This window comes from Myotis daubentonii, chromosome 1 (assembly GCF_963259705.1).
Source record: "Myotis daubentonii chromosome 1, mMyoDau2.1, whole genome shotgun sequence".
Lineage (NCBI taxonomy): Eukaryota > Metazoa > Chordata > Mammalia > Chiroptera > Vespertilionidae > Myotis > Myotis daubentonii.
This window is the reverse complement of record NC_081840.1, coordinates 146,821,161-146,834,397: the sequence shown is the minus strand read 5'-3', so window position 1 is coordinate 146,834,397 and position 13,237 is coordinate 146,821,161. Positions and strand designations below refer to the sequence as shown.

Sequence of the window (13,237 nt, the reverse complement as noted above, 5' to 3'; positions counted from 1 at the left end):
CTAGCCAGGGGTCAGGAGGGAGCAGCAAGAGAGGGGGCGGTGTCCTTTGTTCAGGAGTTAAGTATTGAGATTTTGCAATGGCCAGGCTATTCTGGCCACTGACTTGTGCCCAGGTATAACTGACAAATAGGCATCTTCCCACACCTCCCAGACCTTACTGGGCATGCACCTGGTTTCCACGCCTTTCCCCAGCGATCTGTGGGACAGACTAGGAGAATGTTAACTGCAACTTCCTGGCAAAGCTGTATAAATGGCATGCCTATATTATCTACTTTTCTCCTTTCCTGTTAAATAATAATTAGATTATTATAATGCTGTCTGTTTTGTATTCATGTCATTTATGCTTGCTTTAAAAACAAATGCATTAATCTGAAAATTGGGCGGGGGATGAACTACCAATTTAAAAAAAGACATAAATAAGTCTTGCTGTTAACTGTCAATGTGTCTCAAAATATGAGTAAGTTTGATGTGTGGTGTGACATATCAACTCTCAGTCTCTGAAAAGGGGCATTTTAAGTGTTCCAATGACTTCCAAGAGGCAAGGACTATATAACTGTGTAATATGTTTTTGTTTTTTGAGATAATATGACACTGCTTAACTAGTCTTGTAAACACATAACCTGGTAGTGAAGTAGGAATAGAAGTCCTCTCTGTATAAATTAAAGGTGCAGTAGCCTTTAGGGCTATTGTGTATAAGGAGCCTGCTTGTTTGTTTCCTGAGAACATAATGATGTGATTGCAGCTTAGCATCTCTCTGACCACTCGGGACACTGCTGCTGCTCACCACCTCGCTGGAAGTGCTTCTGCTCCTTGCTGCTCTCTGGCAGGGAGCGTGAGCTGTCACTCTTTTTTTAAATATATTTTTATTGATTTCAGAGAGGAAGGGAGAGGGAGAGAGAAATAGAAACATCAATGATGAGAGAGAATCACTGATTGGCTGCCTCCTGCACGTCTCCTACTGGGGACTGAGCCCGCAACCTGGGCATGTGCCTTTGACCGAAATCGAACCTGGAACCCTTAGTCCACAGCTTGATGCTCTATCCACTGAGCCAACCAACTAGGGCATGGCTGTCATTCTTAAAATATGTGTTCCATAATGAGGCAGATGTGTTTTAGGTTCTAGCACAGCCATTTGTTATTTAACCCTCCATTCATCCTAGTCTAGCAGATGAAAGTGGAGTGGCTAAGCTGACTGTTTCTTACACACTTAAAATCAGTGGCGATGTAAGAATCATAACTGTTTCCAAGCTCCCAAAGTCACTCTTAATGGCTCTACAAATCATTGCAAAGTTGTTGGTGGTGATTTTTTGAAGATTTTTTTTTAGAGAGAGAGAGGAAGAGAGAGGGAGAGAGAGAAACATCAATGTGAGAGGGAAACATTGACTGGCTGCCCCTGCATGCCCCCCACTGGTTATCAAACCTGCAAACCAAGCACATGCCCTGATGGGGGAATTGAGCCTGTCAACCCTTGGGTGTACCCGATGATACCCAACCGATTGAACCACACTGCCAGGGGGCAAAGTCTAAATTTTAATCCAAAATTGTGTCAATGAAAATATATGGTCAACTTTATTTTTTTTCACATCAATAATCAATATTTCGAAGGCTCTCAATTAAGTAAGGGTCTCTACGTAGGATCTATGCTCAGAACAAAATACAATGGTACTATCGTGACTTATTTTCCATCATAATTTGCAACAACTTTTCATAAGCGTTAAAAGATCTAATCTACTTTGCTTTTGGTGTTTTTCCACTTCCTGACAGGCCTACCCTTGCAGCAGTGATAAGGAATGTGAAGTTGGGAGATACTGCCACAGTCCCCACCAAGGATCTTCAGCCTGCATGGTGTGTCGAAGGAAAAAGAAGCGCTGCCATAGAGATGGCATGTGTTGTCCTGGTAACCGCTGCAATAACGGTAAAGATAGCGTTCAGTGTTGCTGGGCCTTTTTCTTTTCATGTTAGGCTGCCTTCTCCTTGGATTCCTGACATGTAAGGAGTGTTTCCAGATAGGCAAGAATTGGAGCATAGTTTAGATAAGATTACCCGGACTACCTCTAAAATCTTAGTGTCCCTAGGCTTTGATCACCTTCTGTATTTAGTAATCTATGCTGAGTTGGACTTATCCTGTTGAAGAGTTGCGTTTAAATAGCTAGTTCTATTCCACTAAGCACATGAGCAAAGACATCCAAAAGAACTAAAGAAAATAACCTGCTGTGATTTACCAATGCAATTGTGAGTCCGTCTCCCAGTTTCATACGTTTCATACCTTGAATCTTATACTCATTATCCTCTTTTGAAGGCCTTACCTGGTGGCACACTCAGATGGTGATCAAGTGATTGGTTCCAATGAAAGGAGATACAGGAGTCTATTCCCCAGCCATTCCATAAACATGGCTTCACTCAACCTCAATTAACTTATGGGCACAAATTCAGCAATAATGAAATGAAAAACCATAGACAACATGTGGTATAAACACTAAATAATTGCAGAAGGTGATCAGAAACATACACTCAGTCACACAAACAACATAATCAGGCTCATATTCTTATACTTGTTCCTTACCTCTGGGCATAGTGCTACTGGAAATGCCTTGGACAGGAGGTAAAGGGAAGATGACCTCATACCCGAGAGAGGTTTACAGTGTAGATTAGGATTGTACTGGTGATTGAACAAAGGGACATGAGTCCCAAAGATGCATGTCTGGACAGACATTTTTAAAGTATGAATAGGTAATATTAATTTAATACTTCACTATAGCACTATTCTGAGCCTGCACAAGTATTCACAATTGCTCAGTAAAATGAATTTCTATTTTTTTAATTTTGTTTTATTGTTTAAAGTATTATAATGAATTTCTATTTTTATTCCTATTTTTGCCCAAGGTCACTTAGTCTTGAAAGAGACAAGATGCCAATAAAATTTGGACTCAGGGCCAAACTATTGAATATTCAGTTTCAATAAGTTGGTAAATGAACAAATGGACAAATGAAGAGATAGATGACAGGTAGGAGGATGGATGGATAGATAGATAGATAGATAGATAGATAGATAGATAGATAGACGGCTTCATGCCTTACATCAGGAGAATACATGGATAAGAACCACATTGTATAGAATTGAATAAGACTAACTGCTTACCTGACTATCTCCAGGCATCTGCATCCCAGTCACTGAGAGCATCTTAACCCCGCACATCCCAGCTCTGGATGGCACTCGGCACAAAGATCGAAACCATGGCCATTACTCAAACCACGACTTGGGGTGGCAGAATCTAGGAAGACCACACACTAAGATGTCACACATAAAAGGTAGGGATAACTGTAGTTCTATGTTTACTTTTATTGTTTTATAAAAATATATAGAAAATATAGTTAATTGATTCCATTGGTTTTAGAAATATACAAAGAAGATAGTTTAAAGGCAAGATTTTAACTGGATTTATTCATTCTTAATTTTGAAGATGCTTAGAGCTTCTTAGAGATCTTAAATTATTAGAAAATGTGTGTTACAAGAATTGCAGTAGTCTGATCAACTCTGTCATTTTCTTAACAACCCTGTCTTTTTACATGAGATTTAGAAGATATTGCCTATGCAAGCATTTGTCACATATCAAAGGATAAAGCATTCTGAAAAATAAATAGGAAAATGTTTGTTTCCAAATGACTAAATCAGTATGTTTTTGAGTCTTTCTCACCTTTGCAGATTCAGAAATTTTTTTTCACTAGACAACCAGCTACCATACTATTCATAAAATAAATTTACCAAGAATAATTGGTTTCTAGTGTGATTATGAATAGCCATAAATCTTCTTAATTGTATCAAAATATTTCAGAAGTTGAATCCCTGATAATTAAATTTGAAAATATGAACCTTATTACCAGTAGTAAAATTTTGAAAGTATGAAACACATCCATTTTTAAAGGAAGCTTTTTGTAAGTCTATTCTGTGGAGCACTACTCTTTCAAGACATTCTGTGAATAAAAATGTCTTGTGTTCAAGAGTTTTGTAATAATATATCTCACCATTTTTGGGACTTTATAATAAACACTAGAGGCAAGGCACATGAAATTCGTGCACAGTAGGGTCCCTAGACCTGGCCGCCGATGAGGGCCTATCTGGGCCTTTTGGCTGTCGGCCAGGGCCTTCCTTCATTCTGCACCACCCCCTGGTGGTCAATGCACGTCATCGTGAGTGATTGAACTCCTGGTCTCCTGGTTGAACTCCCGATGGGACACTTTGCATATTAGCCTTTTATATATATAGATTGCTCTATTGGAGGCTCTGAGAAGTCCAGCAATGAGGAAAACTGATTAACTTCTTAAAATACTGTATTTCCCCAACTTGCTTGAACACAAAAACTGTTTCCCCACATTCTCATGTTCTGCAGAGAGAGTGTTATATTGGATACTGACCTTAGTCTGACCTGGAATACAAATGGTCATGTGGATAGGACTAGAGATTGACCATTCTTCTTCAATTACCCTTTGTCTACACTCCTAAAGGCCCAAGTCCTTTACCCAGATCTCTTATTACTACTCCACCAAATTCACATGCAATTGTTAATACATGAGTATTTCTCTTTACTCAAAGATGCCTATGTCATTGTGTACTTTCAAATTTGCTAAGTTTTTATATATAATTATACGTGTAATTTTATGATGGGTAGAAGGAAGAAACCTTATGCTGATGGCTAGTGAGTTGTGTTCACATTACACAGTAGGATTGGTTACATTTGGGATGACAGAAAACCCTTTTGACCAGGATTCTCACACTATGGCCTAGGAACCAAATCTGTCCTGCTGCCTATTTTTGTAAATAATCTTTTACTGTGTCACAGACTTGCTCATTCGTTTAGGCATTATCAATGGCTGTTTTTGTAAGACAGCAGTAGAATTGAGGAGCTATGATACATATGATCTAAAAAACCAACTTTATTTCCAATCTGTATGTAACAGAGAAGTTTGCTGACCCCTTCTTTATACAGGTTACACATCAACCCAACTGTGATGTTTGGAGGCTCTTTACTGACTTAATCGTGTTTTTTTTCTGAATTAAATACCCAGGTTTGTGCTTCCACATGTTTTGTGTGTGTGTGTGTTTGGTTTTTCTTTTTTGGGAGAGAGAGGGGGGGGGCATCAATGTGTGAGAGTGAAACATAGATCAGCTGTTTCCTCCACACCCCCTACCAGGGATTGAGCCTGCAACCCAGGCATGTGCCTTGACCAGGAATCAAACCGGCAACCTTTTGGTGCACAGGAGGATGCCCAGCCAACTGAGCTATAACAGCCAAAGCTCCACATGATTTTTGTGATGACTTCGTGGTTGAACCTGGGGCTTTCTGCCCTTTCTCTGTATCACAACTCTTTCTAGACTGCATTTCCTAGGCTCCCTGTCAGTGGCTCCTGGCCACACGGGTTTTGCTGTGGTGGAACCCTGCGAAGAAGAGGAAAGAAAAAGCCAACATGTTCTCCCTGTCTCCAGGAGTGCCTCTGGCAGAGCTGTATCTCCTTGGGGTTTTAGTCCCATCAGTTGGGCCTGATGAGTTCTCATCCCAGCTAGTGATCCCGGCCCTCTGTGCTGTCATCCTTGGCTCCCCTGGATTCTCCAGCCTGAATGTGGTAGTGGCTTCCTGCTGTGTTGCTTTAAGCATCCTCTGGTACTTCTTAGCCCTACCTCTACCCATGTGACCAGTTCTCTGCATTAAATACCTTGTAGTTTGAAGAATCAGTTTCCGTTTTCCTGGCTAGACTCTGATGCATGATCTTAGGAGTTCCTGAGAATTTCAGCCCCCTCCTTCAATCAGAGTTTGTTTACACCTCTCAAGAAAAGTATAACATTAATTAATTTGAAAGCAATTCATTTTATTTTCTTATTTCCACTCAACTAGTAAAAGGAGAAATAAGAATGAGCAGGGAACTATCTAGAAGTAGAGTATGAAAAAGTAAAGAGAAGACAAAATACAGTCTAGCTATTTGTTAAATCTGATATTCAGACAGCAAACATGAAAATAAACAATAACGGATTGGTCAGATTAGAGGAAGAGCCAATTGCTGTTAATCCAAGACATTAGGGAAAGCAGCATAAGTAAAACTACTTTATGTGCTTCTGACGGCAAAGCAGAACTGTTCTGAAGTGTGGAGGTGACAGATTTTGTTTATCATCCTGCAGGGCACGAAGGAGACCCCTGCCTGCGATCATCAGACTGCACGGAAGGGTTTTGCTGTGCTCGTCACTTCTGGACCAAAATCTGCAAGCCGGTGCTCCATCAGGGGGAAGTCTGCACCAAGCAGCGCAAGAAAGGTTCTCACGGGTTGGAAATTTTCCAGCGGTGTGACTGTGCAAAGGGCCTGTCTTGTAAAGTATGGAAAGATGCTACCTACTCTTCCAAAGCCAGACTCCACGTGTGTCAGAAAATATGATCACTTCAGAGAAAATGCGTCACAAGCAGACTGAATCTGCATTTAGTGCATCACAGCACAGTGGGAAATAGTATTTGGCTCTCAGAAGAATGGCTAATGTAAGGCATGTGATAAGAATATGAATCACAGAGAGAAAGAAAGAAAAGGAGAACTAAGTCTATTGGAAAGGGTGACGAATGTAGTACATCTAGTGTGTTTCCATTATGCAGCTTGTTTATGTAAATAATGTGCACACTTGTGAAAATGCAATTACTAAAAAAAAGAAAGTACAGTGAAAATCACTGACCATGTGACTTCTCAAGAGTTTAGGCTGTGCTGGAGGATCGGTTTCCTCCAGATAGGAGATTATCTATAAAATAAAAGCCATATTTCTACTCCAAGTTATAGTTTGATAAAACACTCCCAGTGTATCTTGGTATACATAGAATGTAAAACATGAAAAAAATGTTAAATAGGAAATGAAGCAGAGTTAATTTGTAACACAGATCACCGTTTAATTTGAAACACTGCTTTTACTGTTCAATTAAAGGCCTTGGTACACACACACACACACACACACACACACACAGAAAGCAGTTGATACTTTCCAAATAATTTCAAAATAATTGCAGGTCTTCCATCAAGGCCTTTATAAAAGAAAGCAACAACTTGTTTTCCCTCAAACTGCTTATTTGTGTTTTCCAATATTTACTTTCACCTATACATAATCAGAACCAGCATAACAAGACAGACAAAAGTAGTCCATTCAGATTCTCAAGGGACATTGTTTCATCTTTCTAGATTGTATGTGATGCCTACCATGAACACATGTTATTTTTCCAACCTAACCCCAGTTGTCATGTAAAGCACAGAGAATTTTCACAGATTACCAATCTTTTTAACATAGTCAAAATGTATGGGAAACCAAGCTAATAGAGAGATCATTACTTTTTCAGGCTTCGGCATTCCCTGAGTGTTGATAGCATTAGACTGGTAAGCACACGTATTCCTTACGTGCTCTGCAGGATGGCGGGGTAAAGCTGAGAATGCAGACCGGAGCTGCATCTGTCCCGCACTGAAGCCAGCGAGGAATGGGAGAAACTGTTCAGTATCCAGGTTTGGGAAATACATAGACATGTCTGAAGCACAACATGACTTTTCATCTTTGAACCCAAGGCTGCACAACCTACGTGGAGTTTTCTATGGGATCTGCGATCTCAAAATATTTTCCACACAGATGATAACAGTGTGAGGTCACTACTTGACCTCAAAATATATATTTTATACATTTGAGGTCCTAAAGTAATATGAGGAGTTCTCACAAACTGAACTCTCAAGACAGGGAGTACATAGTAAGGTTCCATTGCCCTAAATAAGCTCCTAACTGGCTGGTAGCAACATCTGATTTTTCTGCATCAACCTTCCCCTACAATTTCTTTTCTCCCACTAAGATACAGTTTCTGTTTTCTGCATCCACTGATATATATATATATATATATATATATATATATATATATATATATATATATAGAATGACTTGTAAGATCTACATATTGCTAATCTATAAAAAGCACAGGTTCTTCCTTCTTTGAAATCATTTTATCTTTTTTTTTTTTACTTTATCACTTCTAAACATTATGTCTAAAGCATAAGGTAAAAATTTATAGTTGTTACTTTTGACCTTTTCTTTTATAAACTTAAAGTCACTCCTTAATTTTATTTTTTTACTTAACGTTTATCTTTAGTCTCAAATTCCAGTTCTCCCAGTAGAAATTGAACCTGAGCCTGCATGTCTATTAAAAATTTAAGCTTCCCACACATGTTTACTAGGATAATTAAGATTTACGTTTCCTTCATATGTCTGTGAAAACAAAAATTTTCAAACTAACCTATTCAATAACCAAAGTCTGTACAAACAGGATTCTACACTCTTGGCAACATAAAAATTGAGCATTTCAGTCAAATGTTTTCTATGTAACAATTACATTTACAATCTGGTTTCTGCATTATTTCCCTTCTGTACATCCTTTCAAAAATTATTATTTGAAGTAATTTATTTACAGGAAATGTTAATGAGATGTATGTTCTTATAGAGATTTTTCTTACAGAAAGCTTTGTAGCAGAATATATTTGCAGCAATTGACTTTGTAATTTAGGGGGAATGTATAAATAAGATAAAATATATTAAATTTTTCTCCTTCAAAAATTGAATTTAAGTATCTCTGTGTTTTTCTTATGGGAGAAGTTTTCATAGAATCATAGATTTTCAAAGTTCAACTGGACAGGGTCTTATTTTTCAGTCTGAGTAGAAATCCTTTGGACAACATCACCATAAGATGGTGCGAGGCAGCTCACAGTTATTGAAGGTAGCTTCTTTCATGGCATTACAGCTATAATTGTTAGAATGTTATTTTTTCAGATTATGTTTTCCACCCATTTATTCCTATTTTTGCTTTTTGGAAGATCTTATAACAGGGACTCTCAACAAACTTCTTCAAAACTCTTGAAGCCACCTAGCATATTTCTTATAATCATCTCTCCAGGTTAAATTTTTTTTCAAAATAGAAATGCCAGCATGCTTAGGATATTGGTTCATTCTCCTGTGGTACAAAGAAGATACAAAATATATTTGTCCCTGTATGGCTACACTGATTACCTGGCCCTGAGTGAACTCCAACCTACTTCCTGGGAAGGTCTTTCCTCTGCTTCCTGAACACCGAGATGTCAAGAAGTACTCACCAATTATGAGACCAGGAGTAGTTGTAAGAGCCCACGTCATACTGGAGATGGTAATGGGCTGAAAATGTGGAAAAATAAACATTCTGTGACATAGTGGAACAGATTAAGTATAGCCATGGCAGCTTGAGGAAGCTGAAACAGTCCCACAGCTACAGGTCAGAGTTGAAGATACCTCAAGCACTGCTGAAGTAATTCCCACATTACTAATTATTCACTTAAATGTATTTATAAATAGTTAATCTGTTTCCTCAAAGTCAGAATATTTATATTTCCCAGATGCAGTGTATTTTATACTATAATAATCATATGTGTGTAATTTTTTTTTCTTTTCCACTGAGCTCAGTGAGATGCTTTGAGAAGTGACAAATTGTTCTAACTTCTTTTTTAACCAAGAAATGAAATGTCTATTGTAGCCTTTGGATTTGAGGAAATAATCAATCACACCTTTCTCTGTCCCCAAACTAAGGCCATTTGAGAAAAAGGTTAAGACAGAAAGGCAGATAATGACAGACTATCCTGATTAAGTTAATATTGGAGAGTGTGGGGTGTAACTGTGGGCAGAAAGACACCAAAAAGAGACAGAGTCTGTGCCCATCCTTAAGCAAGACCAGACAACATAAGTTCTACCTGTGGGAGGTGCCCCTATAAAATTTACAACATGGATAGGCAGAGCAGAATGAAACACGGTATTCTGGCAGTAAGTGCCAAAGAAGAAGGGTGGGAAGGCATGGAATTCTGTATTTCTCATTGAAGAATTTTATTTGAAATTCTACAAAAAATCAAGTGAATAAAAAATCTGATGAACAGAATAAACTGGTGAATATAATAGAATCAGGGGCATAGAAAGGGAGTGGACTGACAATTCTCGGGGGGCAGGGCGTGTGGGGGATGCGGGAAGAGACTGGATAAAAATTGTACACCTATGGACGAGGACGGGGGGGGCGGGTAAGGGCATGGGGTGGGGTGGGAACCGAGTGGAGGGGAGCTATGGGGGGGAAAAAGAGAAACAACTGTAATAATCTGAACAATAAAGATTTATTTTAAAAAATCAATGGAAAAATATCCTCGAGTGAAGATAAAAAAAGATGAAAAAAATGTATAATTTATACCACATGAGAATAAGGAGTGAGATGGAGACAAAGATATACTCTTCATTAAATAACATTAAGAGTTAGAAATGACCCCCCCCAATATCATTCCCAAATCTCTATATTTTAACCCATTATACATACCATTTATCTATGGTGAAGATACGGGTTTTAACCCAATCTGATCAGTTATCTCCTAAGGCAGTATCTAAGGAGGTCATTCCCCCAATGCCAATCACTCTTTCTATATGGCTCCTCTCAGAATAAATGGTAGGGAATTATTTTATCTCTCCAAAATTGAAAAATGGATGAAAATACTTCACTAATTCAATTGACTCCAAGATCACACTATATGCAGAACTGGAAAATAACTCCTCTTTCTCTTTACCATCCCAAATTAAGTTTATCATAGTCTCTAACACAGTCTATCAGAGGTTCTACCGTGAGATTAAATGACACACTGGATATCTGATAATAAAATGTATAAACACACTTCAATCATAAAACTGCCCCAATTTTGAATATCAATTCTCTTTAAAATTCTTAGAAGAAATTAAAGTACACAGTTTAAATTTTAACTTGCATGTTAAAGATAAATAAGTTGAAATAAAAAAGTTAAAGTCTATATTTGCTATCTTTCTCTTTAGAATGTGTCCAAAAAAATGAAATTCAAAATCCTCAAGTTGATGGCTCGAGTTTTCTGCCTTTATTCCATATTCTGCTCTGTTTTCACCAGAGGGATTCTTGGTATCTGGGAAAAGTCAAACTCCTTCAGCAGCTATGGCCTGGACTGTATTTCAATGGAATGACAGACTGCGTTTTTTAAAGATGTCCAATGAATTTTTAGCATACGCAATAGTAAGCCAAAGATTTCACCACATTTAGGAAACATGCCAATCTCCAGCTCTTAGAGTAGGTATCTTAGAAAATGTGCTAGGACATGGTGTTGTTAAAAACCATAACAGAGATGCTTGACATCTGAGTGAAGGAAAATAGATGGAGAAAAATCTTTCTTTTTGGAATGCTAGCAATTTTTTAAAAATCCCAATAAGCTGGCTGAAACCTCAGTACTTAAATTTACTTTAGAAAAATGTTACACCAAGACTTTAGCTATGGTACTAAATTTTACCAAATAGTGGGGTGGGAGGAGAATCCACCTGTGTGTTCTCCCTACTTTTAGAGAGTATGAGGCATTGATGCCTTCATGTAAAACTGGTCAAGTTTAGAAATTCACCATGGTATTAGACTTACCGGGGCTTCTTTCTTATGCACCTAACACAGTCAAGGCAACACCAGTGCTTAACTGAGAACAGATATGGTTTGGTGATATGACCGCCACAATATCTTGCAAGCTAACTTTTTAGGGGCATGCCACAGTGGCTGCTGCTACTACTGCAAGCTGTGGAAGTACTTACTTACTCCCTCATCCCTGCTTTTGTTCTAGAAGCGCATCAGCGGATTTCTGAAATAAAATTACTACTGATACTTACAAAACTATTTTCAGAAAGGGGCAAGAAGACACCTCCAACTTTTCTTCACTCAACTCACTGAGAGCACCTTCTATGTGGTAGGCAGCTTTGTAGGCACAGTGAGTAAAAGCAGAGAACCATACCAATAAAGTTCACTTTCTCGCTATTTTTACATTCTAGTTACTTTTTAGAGCAATATCTAGGAGGTATAAATAACTAGATAACTGATAAATACTATAGGAGTCATACAGGAGCACTTTGAAGAAAATTGAAGCACGGTAAAGAAACAGAGAGAGATGAGTAGTACTATTTGTAATTCAATGGTCAGGGAATCTCTCTTAGAGGAGAAAAACATGAGCAGGAACTTGAGAGAATGAGGATTTGGCAATACAGGGTCTGGAGAAACAGTGGCATGAGAAGGAGAAGAGCAAGGCAAGCATTTGACAATCTGAAGAAGTAGAAGGGGAGGGTGAAGTGGGATGGGAAAGAGAGAGGTATGAGATGAGATCATAGAAGACATTGGGTCAGATTGTGAAGAACATTATTGACCATCATGAGTATTTCTATTTTGAAAAGGATTTGGAACTGGCAAGAGCTTGTGAGCATGAGAGGAACATGAGCTAATATGTTTTCAAAGGCTCACTCAGGCTGCTGCGTGGAGAAGAGACTCTAGTGTATCCAAGGCAAGAACTGCTGGTGGCTTAGATTAGCGAGGTAAAATGCAAGTCATGAGAAAATATTGAATTTGAGGTCTATTGGAGATAGAGACAACGGGATTTGCTGCTGGACGGTATGAAGGTTTGGAGAAAAAGTAGAATCTCTTTAGCCTAGCATGAGGATTGGGAACAAAGAAAAAGAAATTGTTGATTTAAAAAAAAAGTTAAAAAATATTTACTGTAAAATGGCTTTGTATTTAATATAAAAAGAAAGAATTGTCCTCAGTAGAATCTCGACAATTCTTTAGAAATTTGCCCTTTGTAAGTTTCTCATCATCCAGCTTGAGGACTCAAGAAGAGGGTTTGCATCAACCAAAAGAGAGAACTTGTTCAATGTACTAAGAAAAAGCAGTTGCGGACAAGTGGATGAATAGGGCCGGGGCAGGAATATATAGAAATGGAAATAAACAGGGTCTAGGGCACAGAGATAGAGCAGAGATTCAAGTGGAGGGTGTAAGAAAGAGATGCATCAAGTGGAATGCTGGAAATCCTAAAAGGTGTTAATAACATGCTTCAATTTAATACAGATGTCAAGGAGTGTCAAGGAAAACTCATGGGAGGAGAATAGTTGACTCACAGCAGTAGGTTTAGAAAACAATTTCACCAAAGGGTGTAGCTCAGGCAACACTCCCATTGACAATGGGCCAATGAATTGCATTAAAGGGCAATTTGTCAAGGCAAGTCTTTCAGTCTGAAGTAATTGTATAGTACAGTATTTGGAATTCTAAAGAAATAACAATATGCAAGTAATTGAAGTCATTTCATGAGAAATACACTTGCCATCATACCTCTAACACATACGTCATGAATACCACAGTGCAAAACC

General features: G+C 38.3%; 1 protein-coding gene across 1 annotated transcript in view; it reads left to right on the top strand.

Annotated features, from left to right (window-relative positions):
- Positions 1-8,610, top strand: part of DKK2 (dickkopf WNT signaling pathway inhibitor 2) — a 104,626-nt gene extending 96,016 nt beyond the window's left edge. Inside the window, exons 2-4 of the mRNA XM_059661846.1 lie at positions 1,765-1,915; positions 3,154-3,309; positions 6,170-8,610. Of these exons, the coding sequence (XP_059517829.1) occupies positions 1,765-1,915; positions 3,154-3,309; positions 6,170-6,420 (558 nt within the window). The 3' untranslated portion in view covers positions 6,421-8,610. The remainder of the gene's footprint in view (positions 1-1,764; positions 1,916-3,153; positions 3,310-6,169) is intronic.
- Positions 8,611-13,237: the final 4,627 nt, after the last annotated feature.